This window comes from Trematomus bernacchii, unplaced genomic scaffold (assembly GCF_902827165.1).
Source record: "Trematomus bernacchii unplaced genomic scaffold, fTreBer1.1, whole genome shotgun sequence".
Lineage (NCBI taxonomy): Eukaryota > Metazoa > Chordata > Actinopteri > Perciformes > Nototheniidae > Trematomus > Trematomus bernacchii.
Genome location: NW_022987409.1, coordinates 4,636,883 through 4,660,705, shown reverse-complemented (window position 1 = coordinate 4,660,705; position 23,823 = coordinate 4,636,883). Strand labels below are relative to the sequence as shown.

At 39.4% G+C, this 23,823-nt stretch overlaps 1 protein-coding gene across 1 annotated transcript in view; it reads left to right on the top strand.

Annotated features, from left to right (window-relative positions):
• Nucleotides 1–23,823, top strand: part of diaph2 (diaphanous-related formin 2) — a 341,446-nt gene that overhangs the window by 265,162 nt on the left and 52,461 nt on the right. Inside the window, 2 exon segments of the mRNA XM_034137301.1 lie at nucleotides 13,752–13,916; nucleotides 21,149–21,284. Coding sequence (XP_033993192.1) covers nucleotides 13,752–13,916; nucleotides 21,149–21,284 — 301 coding nt within the window.

Here is a 23,823-nt window from a genome sequence, read left to right as displayed (position 1 = left end):
AAACAACCAGATCAAACAATCTTAGAAGCAGACGTACTCTTCAGATGAGCTGATCATAACACATATGCAACCTATAGACAGGGGTCCATTTCATTTTTAGGGGTCAAAAGCCATTAACGGTTGGGAACCACTGGGTTAGAGGGGAGGCTTTATATTACAAAAGTATTTATATAAGAAACCTGGTGTGTTATTATCTCTGTACCTCACTTGACACAGTCAGCAGGGGACCCTAAATGGTGCTACCCGCAAAGTCTATCCAGCTGCATTAGATTACAATGCATAAACAGGTGCTGTGCTTTAAGCCATGTTTACTTACAGAGCACACTAGAAGTTTCTATCCGTTTCACTTGTAATAGTCTTTAATTTGGGGCATGAATCTAGGTTTCCTTTGAAATTCAGCTTTGGAATTGTGCCAGCGTCATTTCGTGCTGCTTACTGTAAGTCTCTGTTCCACGTTCTCAGATAATGAAAGGAATTTGTATTGACTGTCGAAACTGCGCTTGTTTCATTACATGGCGTCGGCGTGCGTTCAATAGATCGCTACACAAGTTTGATACATGATTGTTCCCCACTGCTTGTTATTAGTGCAGAATCAAAGCAAGACTTGGTGAACACATTTGCATTTTAATGAGTGATATAGATTGTTCTTTTGCTCAATACCCCCATCAACCCACAACTCACCCCTGTCAGCAAAGATAAAAAAAGTGGGCTACACGCAGTCTAGTTAAAAAAAACAACTACAACCGCACAGTGCAGTAAGTGACAATTAAAACACAGATGTTCAATCCACGAGCATAAAAGGCGGCTTTATTTTGAAGGGGTAGCATAGTGGCCTATCAACTCTCCAGTGTCTCAAGTGACAGCAGGACAAGAATACAAAAAAAAGTACAGATATGGTAATTTAGAAAATAACTGGGTTAATGTGCCCACATTGTGGAATGGTGCAGTTAATGTTAATGAAGAGAGATTGAGCAGTTGCAAATTATATCTCAGAGCACACATGGATGTCATCAGAGCAGCAATCAGCCAATGACAAGTGAGCATTTGAGGAGGCAGATCATTTTTGTGTTCCCAGCTCACGTTTTCTTCCCCCGCCACCTGCAGAGGATGATGCTACCCATTAAGGAGCGTTTGCCTCTGTGGGCATGTAATCTGATGCAAATTACAGCAACAGCATGCCAAATGGAGCAGTTGTAGCAGGTAACACAGCTGAGCTACATACCTTTAGAGTTGTGGTGTGTGTGTTACTCAGATACACGTCTTCATAAAGATTATGTGGAATTGATGAGTCCCCAAATTGATCCTAGTGTCTTAGCATGCCACTTGTCTAGAAAAACTGCAGCAATGAATGTTACGATGTTATGTTTGCAAAGGATTTTTGGGTCTTAATGTCTGTTTTGTTCCCTAGCACAACTATCATCTATAGTTGACTTTCAAGCTCCTTCCTTGAGATGAAACACTGATCAATAAATATATTGTTCATTGGCTCCTTTAATACTATATGCCTTTTCATCCCCTTTCAAGACTCGTCCTCACACTACCTTATGTTTGTGTTGTGATAATACATATTTATTGCAGTATTTTCCAGGGTGAAACATGTTTGTATCACAGCAGATATCATTTCAGCAAATGTTTTCTTCAGCGGTCGACTTGCTGTTAAGATCCTATTCTTGGATTTGTACAAAGCCTCCAAAACCTTTTTTGCTATGTCACCCATCGACAACCAATTAAGCCAATAACAATGATTTCCACAGATAGCTCTATGTTTTGGTGGAGAAAAGAAAATATAATTGGCTGAAGAAAGTGAAGTTTAAATGCAAGTGTTCAATAAATACATTTGGTTTTTGTTCAATGTTACTGTCAGTAGTGTTGTCACTTCCCAATGGTAGACAGACGGGAGAATTAGAAGAGGGCAGCATGGGAGGCTCTAATTTATCCGTTTGTCTGTGTTTTCCTTCCCACACGAGACGGGGAAAGGAGGCTGTAACAGGACCCAGCTCCACAGGGGAGAGTTGTGTTTAGTGGTGGCATTGATTTTATAAAAGGTTGCACAGTGGGGAGGATAGGTAGGCCTGTCAACCTTAGCTTTCACCAAAGCACATCAAACTGTCAAGCTAATTGTGACCTCCCTGTAATCCCAAAACCTTTAAAGGACCCAGTTTGCAAACATATGTAGAGGTGGAGGAAATAAACAACATGTTATCTCGTTAATATAAGTGTTTTTGAGATGGTTATTTACTTTGAAATCAGTCCTTTTTTTCATTATAATTATTGCATTTTGTTACATTTCAGAACTACATTTCCAGTACAGAGTAAGAACAAGAAAGCATCTCTGTGTTGGCCTTTAGACTTTTAATTATTTGTATTTATTTATCTTCTATTCAACATTTGTGTCATCTTCCCTGGTTATTTATAAGCACACACCGAGGAAAGTGTTTTATAGTTCTAGATGTATTATTAGTATTATGGAAAGACTGAAAAGTGATGATTATATAGATAGGGTAGCCAATGGGTAACTGCCCAAAACCTGCATCCTCTTTATTATCCAGCGGGGATTCATTCTCCCTCCAGCACAATTAAGCAGTAACAGGGCCTTACAATTAGATATGTGCCATTAACATAATAGTTAAGGAAGCCGTAAACATGTAGAGGTGTTGGAGCAAAGGATGGGTCGACAGATTGTTATGCTTAGTTTGACACCAGGTTTATGCAGTTCAATGCTGGTCAGTTATTGGATGACATATATAATACTGTATGTGGTGTAATTGCATTTTATGATGCTTTCTGCCAGGCAATCTCTCAAGATGTGTGTCACATGTGCATCTGTGACTGCTTATATGTTGATGTGCATACACGCGATAAACACATGGAGGACAACTGCTACATACATCTAACATCCTAACCTCAAACAGATTGTACATGCCAGTTATCCGTTACTCATTAGGCACGATTCATTGGCAAATCCTCTTGCCTTTTAGGGAGTACATCTTACTGTATTCCTCCTGTCATTCTTTTGTAATTCTCCTCTTTTGGCACCATGTCACCCAGCAGTTTTCTGACTAGCGAGTCACACAAAGCTCCTCCAGCCGCCTGCTGAGGCGCATGACAAAAAAACCTCATGGCGAGATCATTTTATCTTACTCTTGATTGCCAGATAATTATCAGTTAATTATTTAGAGCCTTAAATTAATTTGCTAAAAATAGCCTCTGTGCCTCTGCGTTGCCAATGGAGACGGCTCCATTATTCCTTTCTCCCTGGTCTGCATCTTTTCTTCTCTCACTCCCCGTCATTGACAACTACTTCTGCCACTCGTGTCTGATTAATGAAATAAAAGGAGGTTTAAAGCGTCCTGATTTGACCTCAATGCCTCACCACTGATTATTTGAATTTACCCTAGTTGTGTTTGTCATGGCTCTCTCTGCCAGTTGTGAAAATTAAGCTTAATTTACAGCATGTCAATCACAGAGGACTATGGCACATCAATAGGAACTTCCACTTATGATTACTGCACAAAATGAAAAGTATAGGTTTGGATTTTAAAGGCTAACTTTGTTTTGTAACATCCACTATTTTTCAACTTAGCAGATGGTTGACCACCAATAACTTTCCCCTGGTCTTTCTTCAAAGTCTTTAGTGGATAGCATCTTCTTTTTACTTCTAACTCTACTGCTTGGACACTTCATTAGGCTGAAAGTGTTTTCAACAAAGAAATGTGCTGTAAGTGGTCTTATAATGGTCTTCATTGGCTTAAAGACTCGAAATGTAGCCCTTCTTTTTTTCCCTCTGCATGCACTCACGCGCACATACACTCACGCACAGACACACACGTAAACACACTGAACCATGGGGCCAGATAGGCTGACCTGCTGAATGGGTTTGTGCTGTGGTAATGATAAGGCTATTGAATGGAGCTGTACTCTGTCACGCTAGCTGCTGGGCCAGTGGTCCTACTGAAGGAATCTGATCAATATTATGTTTCTTTTATTTATATCACACCATCAGTTTTTTTAGTTGTTTATTTACGAACACATGTTAAGTTTTACCAATTGAAATACAATTTACTCTCATACTTTTGGCACTAAGCATTCTTAAAACATCTTCATAGTTACATATAAGGCATTTGAAAGCTACAGAAGAAACCCCAAACCTTTAATGAAAATATTGAATACCATATTTTGAATAGATAAGTGAAAAAATTAAGACATTGATCATAATTTTATCCAAGCACATTTAATGATTCAATACTAGTTGACCTTGCTAAATGTCAGATGTATTCCTTTTTTCACACACACACACACACACACACACACACACACACACACACACACACACACACACACACACACACACACACACACACACACACAACAAACTCACATACAGGCACACACATACGCTTCCATATCTAATTGATTGTAATAAATCCGTCTTTGTTGTGGATTGTGGAAATAATATTGTTGATATCCAGTGAAGCTAACCCTTGCTCCCATTCCCATATTAGAAGAGAACAATGCTTGAGATTTTATCATCAAGTTATTTACAGCACATTGATGTAATTTACATAATATCAAGTAAATGTTCTGTTCATTGTGCGGCGCAGAGGGTTGCATGGGAGATTCCATTGACATTTAAAACACTCCCCGGCAGTCTCCAGGCGCACATCAAAGGCAGCCCGACATGATGTCTATTTGCAAACTGCGCTGTCTGACTTGGTTACTGGTCTGTTCAGGAGACATGCATTAAGTGGCCACCATAGAGGTCCCATTTCCAGCTTTATGCACAGTGATCACACAAAGAAGATGTAATCTGGTCATGCTGTGAGCAAACCTTGGTCAAAAGGCACTTTTCAAATACATCTTTTTCTGAAATGCCTCGAAGAAGTAGATTGTAAAGAAAATAGTTAACCCCATTACATTAGTTCCGGCATCTGTTATTGTTCAGTCAATGATAAGTACTTGCTTTTTCTTGTTGCAATTGTTGTTATTTACAAAATGTAACTAATGAATATAAAAGTACTTGCATGATTGAGGGTAACTGGAGACGCAGCAGCTCCAAAGATATCCCCTTTAGAAATACAGCAGCAGGTTGGTGCCATTTATCCCATGCTCAACATGCCTTGGACACCATGTGGTTAACATTGACTCAAACTATAAAGTCTGATCTGTAATAAAAAACTAAAATAGATATAATAACAATACATTGATTGTTATTATTGGAAATCAATATAAGATTGAACATAACATTGACCCGTTTCTAAATTGACGTAGGACATATGCAAATTGCAATCCATACTGTACATGTATTTGATTGTGACATATATTGTACAAATCTATAGAAAGCATGGTGTTGTTATGAAACAGACAGAACAATAGGCGAGCATGTCTGCCAGTGAGTAACGTAGCAAAACGCTCGTTAGAGGCAGATAAAGACTGTTAAATCAAAGAGGCTGAGAGGCAGAGCACAAAGCAAAAAGTGCAGACCAGCAATTGTGATTCATCACTGTCATCGTCGCATAGAACTACATAGACATGGCATGTGTGGTGGAAAAACAAGTCTATACTGTGCGTCCCACACATTCGTTTTTCTCCCTTAGTAGAAACATCAGAAAAAGTATTTGATATTGATCATACTGCTAAGAAAAACATGTCTGCCTCCTCAGTAGGAGACTTGGATCATAGTGTGTTAGCATCCTAATATAACATCTAAAAATAAAGCAAGCCAGGTCAGAAAGTGGGGCAATGTAAATGAGATACAATGCAGCAACAGTGTTTTTGAAATAAAACTAGCTGTGTTGATAGAGCATTACTGTATGGTATTTCAGTACAGAGGTGTATATTCAAATCAGGTTTTATTTTATTTTTTATTTATTTATATAGCACATTTAAAAGCGATTTTTGGTCGAGCCAAAGTGCTGTACATGTAATAAAAACACATTACTACAATCACAATAAACGATATATATAAAACAGATATATATAAAAACAGATATATATAAAAAACAAAATTAAAATAAAAACACAAGGAAAAGTCAGGAGTCGTGCTCCGCTCTAACTAGAAAGCCAGATATTATATTATATGCATCACAATTATAATTGAACTAAAAGGATGTGTAATTATAAAATTACCTTTATGTATGAATTGTCCTACCAGATTCCACCAGGTTTTTGCTGTAGAAAATAAATATATTGTAGACCAAATTAATAAATATTCAACACTAGTTATCACTGGAATCTTAAAGATAACTCGTGGGTATTTTTCTGAATGGTACAAAATCAAAACATGCACTCCAAATGTGTTTTCTGTGGACATGTGTCATATTGTTTAGCCAAACCGCATCAAACAAATGGCATATATGATGTCTGTTGTCTTTTACGTACTTGTCCCTTCAAGAGGCCTCTTGTGAGCCATTGTAATGTAGAGGTAGGGATTGATGTTTTACCGATTAGATCAGCACCAGGGGAAGCGAGAGACTTGACCTTTTACAGTTTGACAAGTATGAACATTGTAAACACAGTGGATTTGCATTCTCATGTTTCCACTCTGGGAAAATTACTCTGAGAGGCACACACCCTGGGCATTGATGTGACATGAGATTGCTTTGGATAAGGATGAAAGGATGACAACGCCATAAAAGGTCATCAAAGATAAAATTGTTTGTGTGCGTGGGTGTGTTTTCAATAATCTTTAATGGGACTGTGCTGTGTGCAAATACACTCAGTCACCGGCACCATTATCGTGGACACCAAATTATTTTTCTAATTTTTCCATACTACCTCTTTCCTTTTTAATAGCCTATTCATGATTCAGCAGGTCATTCCCATGGACCTAATCCCCTCATATCTAATTTATATAGTCTCTTTTCCTTTTCAGATGTAGTCATTACACCCAACAGCCTGCCCCTCATTGAGTTGTTCCAACACCAGCTGGGTGCTGTAGTGAAGGGCTTTGAATGCTTAAGCAGAAACAACCTTCCTCTCTACAGGTATAAATATTTCAGGGGCAGACGGGCAGAATAAATTGACAGTAAAATTGACATCAAATCGGGCTTTTAATTTCAAGAGAAAAAGTAGGTGTGAGCTGTTGGGGAGACGGTGTAGAGGAGAGGATACTGAAAGGTCAATTTACTTAGCCTGTGATGTGTGAAAAATACATCCATCTGAGTTATTAAATATATATGTATATGATATCTATGAATTCCGCATACACTATTGTACACTCTCTGTCTTCTAGATATATAAATATATATATATGCATGTGTGTTTGCGTAATGTGAAGTAACAGATTTAAATATTTTGTAATCTGGCTGCAAAGTAACTTAAGGAAGCATTTGAGACACTGAGAACATGAAGGTTAGGAGGTTACCGCAGAGTCTGATCACTGCAGCGCCACACTAAGTATTACATTAATTACATTTTGTGAAAGGGAGGGAGATGGCATCGAGTAATCACCCAGTTGGCACCTTCTGTAATCCAACAGGGAGGGGGGGGGGGGACAGAAACTGTGTGTGTGTGTGTGTGTGTGTGTGTGTGTGTGTGTGTGTGTGTGTGTGTGTGTGTGTGTGTGTGTGTGTGTGTGTGTGTGTGGTGTGTGTGTGTGTGTGTGTGTGTGTGTGTGTGTGTGTGGTGTGTGTGTGTGTGTGTGTTGTGTGTGGTGTGGTGTTCAGTAGCAGCGACTGATCAACAGGATAGAGTTTATTGATGGCACACTGTTGATTTTCATCCAATGTTTTGCTTTGATTACTTTGGACAACGTCCAGCAATATTCAAAGAGAGTATTGGTTCACTAAGGCATTCAGTTTGTTACAGATTTAATTATTTTCACCATGTGAAATGAACCTGACTTGAATGTTTGTATTCTTGGTCTCCTCAGCTCCCATTTGATATAAGCTGAGAGTGTTGAGGCCTAAACACATTTTCTCTTGTTCTTCTGGTATTAAGTCATTTATTATCCAGAGTGAAGTATAATCATTTAGCAAATGCAGGTCTTGTTCAAATACACTCGACAAGTATTTCTGCTGCAGGGGATATTTCCACAGTTCTTTATTTGGCAAGGTTGCAGCAGGACTCTTGGACTTGAAATGTTGAATGCTGGTTCAGCTTTGTTCAGACAGCCTGTCTGCCAATTTGATCCAGAGTCAAATGTCTTGAATTTTGTATTTATTACACCAGAATGTCATGCAAACACCAATATTTCCCCTAGATTTAGTAATTAAAGTATGTGAGCCCCTGACTCTTCATCTTGCTCCACAGTAATGGTGACACATTTGTTCTGGACCTAATTGTCCTGATAGTTATTGGACAGATTGCCTTGTGGCATATATATTCATGAACCTCAGAGGATGAATTAGAATATGTTTAAGTTATTTGAATTACAATTGCAGAATTATAAATGGTAGCATGCCAAATGAGATGGTGAGCATTATTGTCATTGACTCATTGACATGGAAAGGAGTTGCATTATATTTGAGCAATTCCTTTCCCCTCCTCCCCTTCCTGCTTTTCCTTTCTTCACTTAACCATCCCTCCTCCTCCTCCTCCTCCCTCCACCTCAGCACCAGGTCACATCCCTATTTTCCAAAAGCTGGCTGCTCTGCTAATTCCCTCTGAGAGCCCCAGTGTATATGTGAAGGCCCAACTCAGGACGCTGTCAGACTCTTTTCTGTTTCCGCCCTGCAAACCTTCTCCGAGTGTATCACACACACAGCAGAATGATCCTGTCCTCTTCACTCAGGAACCTGGCTTTTGGAGAGTCATTCTAAAATGTTCTTGGCTAACACGGGGGAACCTGTACAAATATCAACAGAGTATTATGAAACTTTCCCTTTTTTGATCAAACAAAGAATTGCATACTGTATGTATTACAGTGCAAAAACAGATCAGAATTATAGACGGATTTGAGTAGTCTGTATGCTCTCTTTTTCTACCTCTGCACTCCATTCCTTCATCCCTCTCTCATCCCACTCTCACTCTCAACATGATGGGTTGTGTCCAGTCAGCGGGCAGCTTTAGTGTAATTTGGCCCACAGGGGCTGTTGGCAGTAGGTGTGGGGATAAAGGGAGCAGCGATGGTGGGGCTTGGAGGAAAGCAGGCTTAGTGTGGGGCCTTGGATGGAGGGGCCAGGAAGCACATAGGAACAGCATTAAATAAACATTAATGTAACTAGGTTACAGGAGATTTATTGAGGAAGCTTTTTGGGCCCCCACTGCAAGGTTTTATGCAGCACTTTAATAACTCTCTCATGCACACAGGTAAACAAACCAGGTAATTTATTGCCATCCTCATAGATGGCCATTGTGAAAACTGTTTTAACTTTGTTTTGGCACATACCTCAAGTTTTTCCTCTTCTCCGTTAGCTTTTATTACAAAATGTAATAGATCCCGGCTCCAAAAACCTTTTTTTTTTTTTTTTTTACATCTGGGGTAAGTCTGACTTGGATATGATTTTGATGTCACTTTGTGGTGTTAAAAATGAGTGCCCTTAATCGCAGCTTACTGATGTTAAATGTACCCTCTCTGGCATGTCAAACACACAGATAAAAAGTGACTGATTAAAGACAGTAATGAGGACACTGTGGCAGGACAAATAACTAAGTCTAGATTTGTACAAGGACAGGCTGGGGTTTTATAGGAGACAGGAGAAACAGAAGAGTTGAGAGAGGGAGAATTATAAAAACATGAACAAGCAGAGCACTGCCATCACATTTTACATCTGACATTGTCTTTGTAAATCAACACTGTCAGATAAGACGCTGTCAGAAACTGGAGTTGTGTAAGTCTACCCTGAGTGTGTTATGTTTAGTGACTTGCTGTTATTCCATCAGCCCCTTTTGAACTATAATTGTTTATCCTCCAGCTGTGCCAGCTTCAGTTATTGAAATAGTCTTCAAACAGTCATTCATAGGCTTACAAACAGTTAAGAAGGATGAGGCTTAGAGATACTATTTAAAATGTTCAAATCTAATCAATATCATAATAAACCAGTTAGGAATCCACATACATCTTTAGTTGTATCCATATTTAAAAAATGGAGCCCCCAAGCAATCGTCTTGCTTCAGGTTGTTGAGGTGCAGTGCACAAGGAGGGCAGGCAGCAGCGCTTCTCTGAGGACAGCTAGAAGGGGAGAGCGCAGACTGACAAACAGGGTCGGGGCAACTAAAGGCTGCATGATGCTTTACCTGGAGACCCATCGCCTCTGCTCCCTGCTCTGCCTCAAGCCCAAGTGAATACCAGAGACACCGCAGACAGCATGCCTCTGAAAGTTCACTCTTGAGTAGAAGAGAAAGAAAATAAGTTTTTGTTTCAGAGAGAGAATGGTATGGAGGGAATTTCAAGGGGAGGTGTAGAAAGAATTATAAAGGGAATGTGTTCAAAAGAGTGGTGGACAGGAAGAAAGGAGAAACACATAGAACAAAGATGTATCTTTGGAGAAGGAGAGAAGGCTATTAGAAACTAAGGGAAAGGAAAGAGTAACAGACAAGCTGACAGAGGGACATTACATAATTGGGTGTGTGACTGTGTGCATTTTTTTAAACTACAATGTGTGCTCTTGTCTGTGTGTGTGTGTGTGTGTGTGTGTGTGTGTGTGTGTGTGTGTGGGTGTGTGTTGCCTGTTCATCCTGTGTCAGTATGTGTGTTTGATGATGGCTCCAGCTCCGGTTGTGTTGCTGCAGGATAGTGTGTGTGTCAATCCATCAATATGACATGTCTTTGATGTGGAAATACCAGGAGCAAAAGCCCAGTCAGTCCAGTCCCCAGCGGGACACATCTACCACTGTGCACGTGCACACATGTGTATTTCAGCGTGTGTGTGTGTGTGAAAGAGACTAAGCGGGGGAGAGCAGAGAAAAATAAACAAGCCACAACAAGCACCAACAAATAACCACTGCCTCTATATTTTACTAATGTTTATCCTACATTAAATCCTACAAGGGAGGCAGCAGTTGTGACCCGACCATACAAACTAAAGGCAGTGTGGACTCTGCTGCTGAGAGGAATCAATATTGTATCTAAATCACCATACAATATCAACATCTCTGTTACTGCTAATTTGACACATTAATGGTTGGATCGCTTTCTGCCATGAACCTGTTGCTGATCTTTGTTTTCATTAACATTATACATATTTGTGCTTTCTCATTTTATTTTCCTTTAGAGGAAATCTTCCATTCACAGCGACTAGGAATTAAGAAGGGGCATGTTAAGTGAAGCATAGTCTAGTACTTGGAACTGGCTGTGGTTGTTTTATTAGATGAATCACTGAAGTTTAGTTTCACACATAATTGACACACAAATATATACAGTATATATTGTGTTTTATTTAACCAGGAAAAGCTTTACAGAGATTGACTAATTAACTTAAAAGTCTACGGGCAGAGCAGTAGCAGTACGTCATGGGGAATTTCAGATACAAAAACATGTAACAGTTATAGAAAATAACATTCCAGGTCAGAGCATGACTATACCAAAACATAAGATTTGGGTCATCATCACATGGTTTGGTTTGTGGCAGATTGGTCCCTAGAAATGGATGTATTCCTCTCCAAGGGGCCTTTTCAAGACTTTACCAAACTAAAAAACTTCAATACAGTACAACTCTGTCAGAAGTTTGGATGTTGAAAAGATATCTTTCTTTGGCAAAGTTTAATTTTACATCCAAATGTAGGGCCTGTGGGTTTTCACACATAAGTGCAGTGAGGGGGAGGTGGACAAAAGGAGAGATAAAGGCAAGCTGACAGAAACAGGGGGGATACATCAGGTCCAGGCAGACAAGGAGATAGAGACAGGGAAGAGGAGAGACAGAAGGATGAGTCCATCCATCGGGCCGGTGTGTGGGCTCGGTGCTAACCTGGACTTTGGTAAACACTAGCACACAGGGAGTTATTCCAACCAGCCGACCCTGTCAGGGCTTTTTTCTCTGTCAGCTACTCAAAGCCTATCCATCCATACACACTTACATGTGCGCATTCATACACTAAGAGCACAAATACATCACATTTGTACAGGCACATATGACTGTATTCATGTGGGGAAGATGTGAGTTACACATGTGCCTAAAGAAACATCTCTGAACATGGACATATGCAAAGACGACAGGACAGACAGACAAATTATGAATAAATGGCATTGTAGAAAAATCTGGGACCTTCACATCATCATTGCATATTGTTAACAAATAACAATATCTTATAACTGTTTAACCTTGACACACAATCACAGGCGTCATGTTGTACCACCAGCTTTTGTATGTTGCCAAGGCGACTGCATATGCCACTTATTGTGTCTATTTGTACCTGTGCAGCTGCCTTAATATGTTAGCAACACATTCAGAAGCACAATTGAATCATGCTACACGGACCCTTCAAAAATCAATGTTTATGTCTGTATTAAAAGCCTTGTTTCTCAACACTTACACTGAACACAGATATCAAGTATTATAGGATATTCAGGATTTATGGACATTTTACTGTGAAATGAAATGGTGCCCAAACTGTCTAAAAAACGATGATATCGACTCATAAGCTGAACTATTACGTTTTGGTTTTATTGAGAATATTACATTTATTAGCTTGTTACATCAGGAAACATAGAAGTGTTCTCTCTAAAACCAAAGGTCCATCAGGGCAATGATCGGCTATTTTATCAGAAAGGTTGTAAATGATCTCATAGGATTATTAAAGGTAACTTGAATGTCAACTTTGACAAAGTGGTGCACGCTCACCATTTTTCTGTTCAACAAGGAATAGCTAATAGAGTAGCTAATCTGGCACAACATGATTTTTCATCTTTCTGATCACCTGACTGCTCATTCATGTTGGTCTGTTAGGCCTATTTAGGGAGTGTTGCCACCTTGTGAGATCTCAGCACTTACCTTTAAGTACCATGTTTGGTGACCAATGGAACAGATGCCTAGCCCTATACAAATAAAACAAAAAAACACATTTAAAAAATCATAGTCATAAGATTTGAGCTATGATAGAAAATATAAATGTAATAGCTAAAAACACTTAAGAAGAACCATTAATATTATTTAAAACACACACAGTTTAAAATAATGGTAGTTCTTTTTTTTTGTCTGCCTTTGTGAGCATGTGCAGGCATGTGTATATGTTAGTTTATATACAGTATATATATATGTGTGTGTATGTTCTGTAAAGTTGTGTAGTGTGCAGGCCACACAAGGTGTGTGAGTCTTAGAGTGTCCAAGTGCAGTCTCCATGAGGTCAGTGGCTGCTGTGATAATGCTTAACTGATGTCGGCTGTCAATAGCCATTCACCGGGAGAAAAGTGCTCGCCTGTTCAGTAAATTACACAGTGCGACGTGAGCTGTGAGGTTCAAAACAACCTGACCCCACTGTTGTTGGGAGAAACAATAGAACAATGACTGCAATCAGCTTTTCCAGCAACCATCTGTGTCATGCTGCTGACTACAAAACACCTTTCCATTACTCCAGGGCTGCAGCTATTAGCTCACCATGCCATTGACTCCAAAGTGAGTTGGAGAGGTTATTGTAATGGCACATCAAATTGTCTCTGACCCTTCTTTATCCAGTGTTTTGTTTGTTTGACCTTGACATAGGTGGGCTTTTGAATGCTCGAAAGCCTCTGAAGTGATCATTTCTCACAATGGCCTCTTTGGTCATGGATGAACATATTGCTGAGGTGTCATTACATTGATGATTACAGTGCCTTTGAATATACTCAGTCTGTGTCTGATGTTGTACTCCATTTTTCCTTAACCCTGTTTTCTCACGGCTTCTCCAAGCATTCAAGGGAGCAGTATGAAAAACTGTCAACGATGCACAAGAACATGCAAAAGCTCTACGAGAATATAGGCAGTTTTTTGGCCTTTGACCCCCACTCAGTCAGTGTGGAGGATTTCTTCGGACAGCTCGCCAACTTCCGCCTGCTCTTCTTGGTGAGTATATGCTTTATGGTTTGTGCATATGGACATACACTTTATGGAACCGTCAAGATTAGACTTTGTCGGTTCCTTTAAAGTAGACACATTCAAACTGACAGAAGCCACCACCCACACATGCACATTATGTTGCATACACTTTCACTTGCTCACACATATTGGATGTCAGTGAACAGAATGTGTGTGTTAAATATGCACGCATCAGACTTTCAGTAGGTCTTAACCGATGGAGAAAACATTACAGTGTTACTCTTATGGATGGAACTCATATTCTCAGCAGGATTGCATGCATACAAATTACTAATTTACGAGAATACAAAACTGACAGCTGAAGAAAAATGTCTCTAGATGTTGAACTCTTTATAATATAATTGTAGCATGACATGATTCATATGATTGAGAACATTTCTACAAAACATGCCGATGCATGGGCTGATTACCTCTTATTTGGTATCACTTAGCAGCTTAAAAACTGAACCTGACCGATCTGTATCACATCATGTCGCTCATTACAACCACATATCAAACTGTATGCACCAGGCAGCATAGGAACAGTATACATTTAAAACAAATGAGCCTGGGGAGATACGGATTACATTCAGCCTCTTTTTTTCTACTGGGGGTCTGGTTGGGCATATTTATATAAAAATGTATGCTTTTGTGTTATTATGTTGGCTATTATTTAGCCATAGCCAGTAACTCCAGACAGCTGTTTTTGATATGTAGTTGAGGTGAAGACACACACTCATCTCAGAAAACTCTATATGTTTATCCTTAATATTGACCATAGTTTTAGACCACAACCGAAAGTGAAAGATCCTTTTTAAGACGGAAAACGCGTTGTCTTCATAGTGTGTCACTGTGGCCAGCCCTTGCAGGCCTGTGTTATGACAGATCTGCTCCAGAGACACAGAGGACATTATACAGCTGTAATCTGGGAGTGAACAACAAGGATGGAAACATTGCCTTACAGTCATCTCATATTCCACTTAGAGTTGTGCCTTTGAGCCAATATGCTTCTATTTTCAGTTCTGGAGATGACTCTGCTTTCCTCATATCAAACTGCCATAAGGTTTTCTTGTGTGCAGCATATTTTCTGGCCACCTATTTTGGTTTTTATATTCCTTTGTTGGCCCTGACATCCTTTTCAATTGTATTTTAAGTCCTTGGACTTTTCTTTGAAAGAATGTGCATGTTGCTGACTCTGAGTGATTTCCTTCTATATGTCATATTTGAGTAGGTCATAATGCCACTGTGGCTCGAAAGAGTTTTCTTTTTTAGGTATCACAGAGGTAACCTCTTTTTTTGTCATTTTTGAGGTTTTTATTTTATTTTGTTTTCTTCAATGCCATAGTAGTCTGGTAGGTAATGAATATACAGTAGGTCAATTCAATTAAAGTCCCCCAATGTATCGTTTATAGTAGTTACAAGCAGAACAATTCCTCTCTAATGATTAATGATGTTTTGAGGAACTACAATTTGCTGGAAAACACTGTTTATTAATAAACACTTCAAATGTCTTTACATTGTGTTATAAAGTATGAACCGCTTTAATGTGCTTTAGTTAACGGTGGCTTAAAGTAAATTGTTACCTTTTTCTTTTGCTAATATTTGTGTTTCAGGTGAGTGTTCTTTATTTTATTCAAGATCATTTGGGTCAAATTGACATGCTAGATCCAACATGTATTTAATGTCATAGGAAGCAATATTCATAAAATATAATTAACAAGACACTTTGTTTTAAAAGCACATTATGTGAATGCAGAAGTGAAAACATGTATTAAATGATGATATACATAGTATGGGTATAAGCTCACATACATCCTTTTTTGGCTTTGCAGTACTACTGAGCTGTAGACCAAAAGGGAAACAGCATAGCTTAATGGCATTGTCCTGAGCATACTGATGTCTAAACCTGTTTCAGAAGTTTAAACAGAACATCATTCTGCTTCAGAGTAGACACTTGTGAACATATTCTCTTCCCTACTAGGGCTGATAAAGTACTTAGTGAGATCTAGTACCGACTTGGGAGCTGTAAGAGAAAGACAAAGTTATAAAACAGATAAAAGATATGATTTGAAAGTACCTCAGACTATGAGAAATTATAATTCCAGTGTCTTGCTGATAAAAGAGCTATTTCAAGTCTTGGGCAAGCCTCATAACCCGTTTAACATAGTGTCGCAGCTGCTTGTGTGTGTGAGCAACTGTCCACTGCAGGACTTGCTGGATTTTATTGGTAGGTAATGAGTCTAGAGAGAAGGTAAAGATTTCAAGTCCTAAAGTAGAAAAAAGTTCATCTAAAAAAAACTATTTCTGCTTCTTGCCAGTGTTATATAATTATGTATATATATATATATATGGGGTTACATAGGGCGGTGAATAAAGCACATACTGTACACCGAAGCAGTTTAGTTTTTAAATAGGTAATATTAATGACAAGATAAACACTACATCATCTCAGAACAAACCAAGTGCTCTTTATTTCCTGAATAGGCAAGGCTGTTAAACATTTATTCAAATGGCTTTGCTTTTCCACCTTCTGCGGTGCATGCCTCCCTCCTGGCACCGCCCCAAAGATCCCGGTGTCAGGATGATGACATGGTGTCCAAAAGGCATGCTCTCAGTATTCACAATCTATTAACGTGAATGGCAAGGTCCCCTTGTCTGAATCCTTCTCCTCTCTTTACTCTGATCCCCATCTGAAACCAACTTTTCATTCCCACTGATCAAAGTGCACCAACTCACAACACAACCATCCCTCAAGGATTCCAGAGTTGCACAAAAAGAGGCATCCTCCCAAGAAAATAAATTATTCTCTCAAGCAAATAGCTGCATATGAATATTTTATTACTGATTTAAACTTTCCTGCTATGGATAAGGGGAGGGAACTGAGTGGGTAAAGTGTTGTGGTGTGGTTGAAATAGGGGGGATGGTTTTAAGTTAATGTATTCATATAAAAACAATCCTTTAATCACCATATTCTTCAGATATTATTTATAGTTGTTGGCTCCTCAGCTCTGCTGACAGAAAGGCTAATCCCATCTGCTTGCAGAGCACAAGGAATCAATGGTTTTCTACTAACATGTTTTTATTATTATTTCCCTACCCTGTGAAAATAACTAAGCTAGCTATTTTTTAGCATTCTCCTGCTTTTCTTGTCAGCAAAGGGATTTTAGGGATATGTCTGCTAGTTATTTATCTTTGACAAAGTCGACCTACATCAATCAGTACTGATGTGTTGCAAATGGCACATCTAATGAACACTTTGACTTCTTGGCAGCTAATAATTGAAGAGCACTGAATTTAACTTCTTGATATGCCTGGCGTGCCTCTGACTTTCATTTCAATATTGAGACATTGAGTTGTTTGACTCAGACAGAACATATTTGCTAACTTCGGTCTTTGTTGCATTGCCCTGTGAAATGCATTCACAGCACAAAGCATCTGCAGTATTAAAGAATTCCATTGCAATACAGTCACCCTAAATTGCTTTTACTAAAAAGCTAAGGCTTAATGCACCCGACCGACATGAGGCATTTGAGTAAACGCATTGACAGACAGTCCTCACAGAACTGAATGTAACTGATAAGAGAATCCATTAACTCTACTTTCCTTCTGTTTCATTCTCTTACTCTCCCTCAATCCTGTCCAATTCTCTTTTTTTTCTGCGACCAATGAAATATTATTTGATTTCAGCACATGGAGTCAGTATTGGAAGAGTCCAACAATTTGCTAATTTAATGCTGCTGCCATATTCTGAAATAGAGTATGAGTGAAATGCAATCGTAGGGTCTGTATGTGTAATCCTGACCAGGAGCAGGGGGGGATGAGGATTTTTTTCCATTAATGAGTTATCAAAGCACAGCAGATGGACTGGGATGAGCTAACATTCTTCCTTGTTAATTGAGTGACTTTCGAATAAGACCAAAAAGACCCAGACCGGGTTCCCAAAGAAGCAAGATAGAGCATCTATGAGATTAGAATGATAATTTGTTTCTGTGTGCGGGTGTATCCGTCCACTTCGGAGCCCATTTCATATTTCTAAAGCTTGCTAATTCCTTCACAATATGACCAATTATCATAATCATGCTGAAGATGATGCTCCAGCAGAGCCACTCGGCCCACCTTCTTGCTGAATCACTGTCAGTTGTCCTCTTTTCTTTTTAACTATACAAGCACTCACAAATCATTGCAGCAGATTTTGGAGGTCGGCTATCAATATGGGAATACATCTATACCGCAGAGCAGAAGTCTCACAATCTGTAACCTATAACTTCTTGAAGCCATTTCCCCTCACATCCTGGCACACAGTGTAACAGATGGCTAATAAACACATTTGCTGCCTAAAGCCCGGCGCTGTAGTGTTTGTAAAATTCAAATGAGATATAGCAGTGACACTCTCTGTGTGAGATCACTGGTGCAACTGAGCAGTTGGAAATACTCATTGCTCCATCATTAGACTGGAAAACTTGTATGCATGAAGGGGAGCCATGCTGTGGGAGATGTATTGTGTTGTGCAGGGTCAAGGAAGAACAAAAAACACATTTCGTGAATTATTGAAAGAACAGACCTGCAAAGGGAAAATGCTTCGTGGCCCTTGCTGGTAGATTGGACCTGTGGGTTGCACACCATTCAGTTTTCACGCCAGTTATAGACAGAGCAGCATTCATAATGTGCATCTGAAACACACCAGAGGCCCTAAGAGGAAGAGAGTGTATGTAGCCTCTGGTGTGTATAAGATGGACAGGTTTTCCGGCTCATATAGGCTGAAAGTGCTGCTCTCTATAGTGTTGTTGACAACCCCACCTGGTGTTAAAGGAGCTACACACGATATTCAGAGCCACAAGCGAATATTGAAGTGGCTATAAAGAAATGGCCACAGATACAGTGCTTACAGAGCTATCAGCGTTAATGGAGGTTTTGCTCACACACACCAAGGAATGTTTCTCTTTTTTTTCCTTTTTTTTTTATACTGGCATTATTTTTCTCCTTTTCTTAACATATGACTTTATTTGCCAGTATGCATTGTTTTTCTTTTTATTAACAATTGAGAAAAATGAAAAAATGATATAGATAGCTAGTCAGTGATCCTCATGTTTAATAATAAATTAACCTCCACACTCAGATTTGAGAATCTAAATATTATTTAGACCCAGGTATCAGTGGGATGATTGTGTTGTAAAATATGATGCTCTTATTGGTTGGCACTATAACTGTAGTGATTATCTTCAAAGGGGGACGGATGACTCATTGTTAAAGCTAAAAATAACTTGTTTCTATGGTCACCTGAAATCATATTGTAAGTAAGGTTCTTTGATCTTGAGTAGATAAAAGCACACCAAGACAAAATCAAATTGCATGGATTTTTTTCTAAATATATTTGTCAACATTCATGTAGAATATTTGAACAGATTTGAGACGAACCATATTTGTTTACTTCATTCCGATGTGGTGTAAAACAGGTTCCCTGCGCTGAAGAGTGTTCTCACACATCCCATGAGCATTGTTTATCCTCCTACAATATACAGAGTCGGCAAGAAAATGAGACCTGATAGAATCAGTTGTTGCCGGCGGCAAAATGGAGGCCGTCAAAGAGAATGGTGGAGGGAAGAAATCTGTGAAAACATATTTGTTACTATGGCAATTAGTGGTGCTGTGTGATTAGAGCAACATAATTGCGTTGCATAATCATGTTTACAGTCAGAATTAGTTGTTTGTTTAAAATAAGTTTTGCCGGCAGGATTTTATTTGTAATCTGCATAATTTATCTGCCAATTTATGCTGTACATGTTGATTTATGCTGTGATATTTCTTCAAAAATGAATTGTCCTGTCAGCGAATGAAGACAGAAATCAATTGGATTTGTGCTGGCAGTGCTGCCCATCACTTAAACAGAATGCACTTGTTAACTGTTGCATTACTGAATATGCAGCACATCTCTCCATCATCCTCTCTAATTCAAAACAGCAGCAAAGTGCACTCAGTCAATAGCCCTTATAGAGCGTGACTGTATCATTTACACAGCCTCGATGAAGTGATGAAATGTAGGTTGATTTTTGAGTGTTCATCGACTTGGAAGCAGCTGACAAAGCAAAACATATCTTATTCTTGTATAATGCACATAATACAAAAGCACACTCACTCTCTTATAATACTGCCCTCTCTTTCCCTCTCTCTGTCATTGCCCTTGTCATCCAACAAGGAGACAGTGATAATGAGGGCTCGTGTCCTTGGACATGGAGCAAAGCTCTGCTATTGACTGGCATCATGAGCTGCTCTTTCCTTGTTCCTTCCCCACAATCCCTGTAATCCCTCTGTCTTAGCTGCCAACACGACACACACATCAGGACCACAGGGGCATTAGATGGGGGGGGCGTACTGTCGCCACTTATTATATCAGTGCAACGACAGGGCCATGCCTTCACTTACTGACACACACACTTACACATATGCATACATTAGATGGAGCACCACAGATGAGCAGAATCACTGAGATACCAATGGACAGGATAGGCACACAGTGGATTTGCATGCATACGGATACAGTATGACACGTTTACACACAAACACCAGTACCTATGATGGGTCCTGTCAGATGCTCTGCTAGACGCCTGGGATGAGAGAACATTTTCTTGTCCGCAAAGGTCACATGGTACCATCTTACTCTCTGTTGGCACAAAAACAAACTGACACATTTGTAAAGGCTGAATCCGTACCGTTGATTATCTCTCTTTCTCTGACTCCTTCCTGACATTTTGGCCGGTCACGAAGGAGGAAGAGGAGGAGGAGGGTGATATCTCTGTCTCCATCCTCAGAGACTGACACATTGCTGCTGCACTTTTCTTTTCTTGTGCCACGGCTCCTCAATATTGTCAAAGGAAATATCCCATGCATCCCATTCCAGCATGCTACATATGTGTGATTATCATCTTGCTTTTTTTAGAAGCGTATTTTGATGTTTTATTGACAACAAAAAAATGCCCTGTGAGTGATTGGAAATATGTAAAGTAGTGCACAAGGCTTGCAGACAAATACACTCGTATTAAAAAGCCCAGACACGTTGTTTATTCCAGAAGCTTATCTCAGACTAGAAAGAAAAAATAAATACTGCTGATGAGATGCTGCTGGTTTGAACACTAGACAGCAACAAAAACACCAACAAACTGATGGTAGCAGAGGCAAGAAGCTGATATATATGGCTGTGTATCTGTGTGTGTGTGTGTTACCAGGAAGCAATGAAGGAGAACCACAAGAAGAAGGAGATGGAGGAGAAGATCAAGAGAGCCAAGCTGGCGAAGGAGAAAGCAGAGCGGGAGAAGCAGGAGCGCCAGCACAAGAAGAAGCAGCTGATTGACATGAACAAAGGTATGCCACTTCTCCCCGCGCCACCACAGAGGCAGAGACAGGGAGGCAGGTGGGGAGTTAGGACGAGGAGAACAGGAGGATAGAAGAGGGGGTTTCATGGAATTGTGCTTCACACAGATGTGAACTCTGAAGGAAGAGAATAATGTGTAGGAGTGGGGGGAGTCATCTTTTGCAGCTGTGAAGATGTCTTATACTTACTCCCATAGCCGATACAATGCTTACAAACAATAGATGGATGCTACTTTTAGCTTGTTTTTTTCCATGGTACATTTGGTCACATAGAAAGAACACATTATTCTCTGCAGTAAGATGCACATTACACATGTAAAGAAAGAGTGTTCTAATTCAGTATTAGTAACAGTTTCGAAGGGTATACATTTATAATTACAAAGACTTTGGACCCTTATAGAATTTGCAATTGTGGCACGCAATATGTAGGTCCCACATGAAGACGGGAAGCTGTGGTTGACTTCTAACAGAGGCTCTAAATGGCTCTAGATTTCCAACACCATCATCCTGTTGTTATTTATCACTGGTCATGTACAAGCAACACGACAGAAAAAAAGATCATTCCTCCAGTATGTGACTATTTGCGGGCAGCGTGTTATATTTATGGTTGTGAATCATTTGAATTACTCTATTGTCCTTCAGCACTGCCAGTAAAACTGTTTATTGATCAGTGTAAGTTGCAGTTGTTCCGACATGAAAAATTAGGGCGACAGAGCTGGAGGCCTGTGTCTGGTTATGCCAATGACATTGAGAAGGAATGTCAAGCCTGAAGGGGCTTTGCAAGTAGTCAGTGTGGTCTTTTGTCCATTTTCTGACAAACAGACTGAGATTTCCACAATTCACCAGCTTCTAAATGTGAGCGGCAGCCAAGAACCTCCCCGTAGCTCAGCCACATTGGGAAATATGACAAGACAGTCTTCAGTATGCCACAAACTCTCCAAGATAATTGATGCATGCTAGACCTTTTTTTTTTTTCCTGAGCAGTGACCTCTTTGAAAGCTTCACTTTTAATAATCCAACATGGCTGAGCTGGAGGAATCTGTCTACCCCTCTCTCTCATGCTGGCTAACCAGATGGAGAAGGGTAGAGAAGTAGGTATGATATTAAATATTTCTGCCAGAGCAGATCTTGATCTCAGTTTCTGAATGCCATAATATGACTTTCATGAATAAAACATGAGGATGACATGAGCAACATTGCCTGCAGCCTTGGAGATAGTGGGGATTGTCCTCCACACCAACACCTAGCTCGTTGGACTGTCGCAAACACAATGACCTTGGCAGTTATGAAACATACTTTTTTTCATTGAAATTCAATATATGCTAAACCGAGGCTGCTTTTTCCCCCTTCCAAGGTTCTTACCTGCACTGACTACACATTTTCATTAAACCTTGAATATATCATTTTATGTGTACTAACTCGTTTTCATGTGCAAAGCAATCAGAGAAAGGACAATCAAGCTTTTGAAATGGATTATGTGAATGGGAATCTGAGCCAGAAGTAGGTTGAAGGTTACAGCAGCTCTTGTGTTCTCTCTCAATTTCTCTTCAAGCTGTTTGGTAGGAACACATATAGCACGATATGCAGTGTTTTCTTGTTGCACATTTTTCTTTTCTCTGCCTCTACTCCTCTCCAGTTGACAGCCTTGGCTTGAGAGTCTTGGCTCTTTTCTCCCATTCTGTTCTAATATTCAATGTGTGCTTCAGATATTTTGAGTTGGTTATTTGAGGAGCCCTTTCACGTCAATATTTCATGCCGAGCATCAGCCGTGTTTTCTGTGAAGGTTGATGAAAATAAGGTAGTGTTCGGCACAAAGAGGCTTTTTTAATTCATCTTACCATTATTTAATCATGGCCAAACATTTCCACATTAATTTTGCATTTGTAAGGTTGAAAAGCTAATTCATGCACTGAAATAAATCTCCACTCTCATATACCTCCAGTCTCATATACCTCCTGTGTTCATTACTTTGAGTCTTCAGACAGACAGGCAGACAGACACACGCATAGATAAGTATGTCTGCTGACCTGAATATAGCACATTCTTTATGTTTACAAACCCATTTGCATTAACAGATGGAGTAAACATATGGCCATTGTATTAAGAGAAGTATTTACAGGTCAATATCTCTTTAATGGATTTACTGATTTACTTATTTTAATGCTTTAAAGAGCTTTAAATACTGTTTGATGGATAATACTATTGTGTTTAATGCAATTTCAAGAGGCTATTTTTGAGAAGGGATAGATTTTATGTCATTTCACAAATTGCGACCTAATCCTCTTCGCTTGAAAATGATTAACAAAGAAATGCATATTTAATGAAAGTTTAATTCATTTAGTTTCTGTCAGGATGGCACCAGATTGGGGGAGGGGAAGCAGACAAATGCTTTTAGGAAACAGATTTTTTTGTTTTCATATTTCTTTCCTGCCATTTCCCAGTTGATAAAACGTGATAATATACCCTCTGCAAGTGCATTGCAGAGGGTATATTATGCTCCTCTTCAACAAGCATGATTGATAGATGAGAC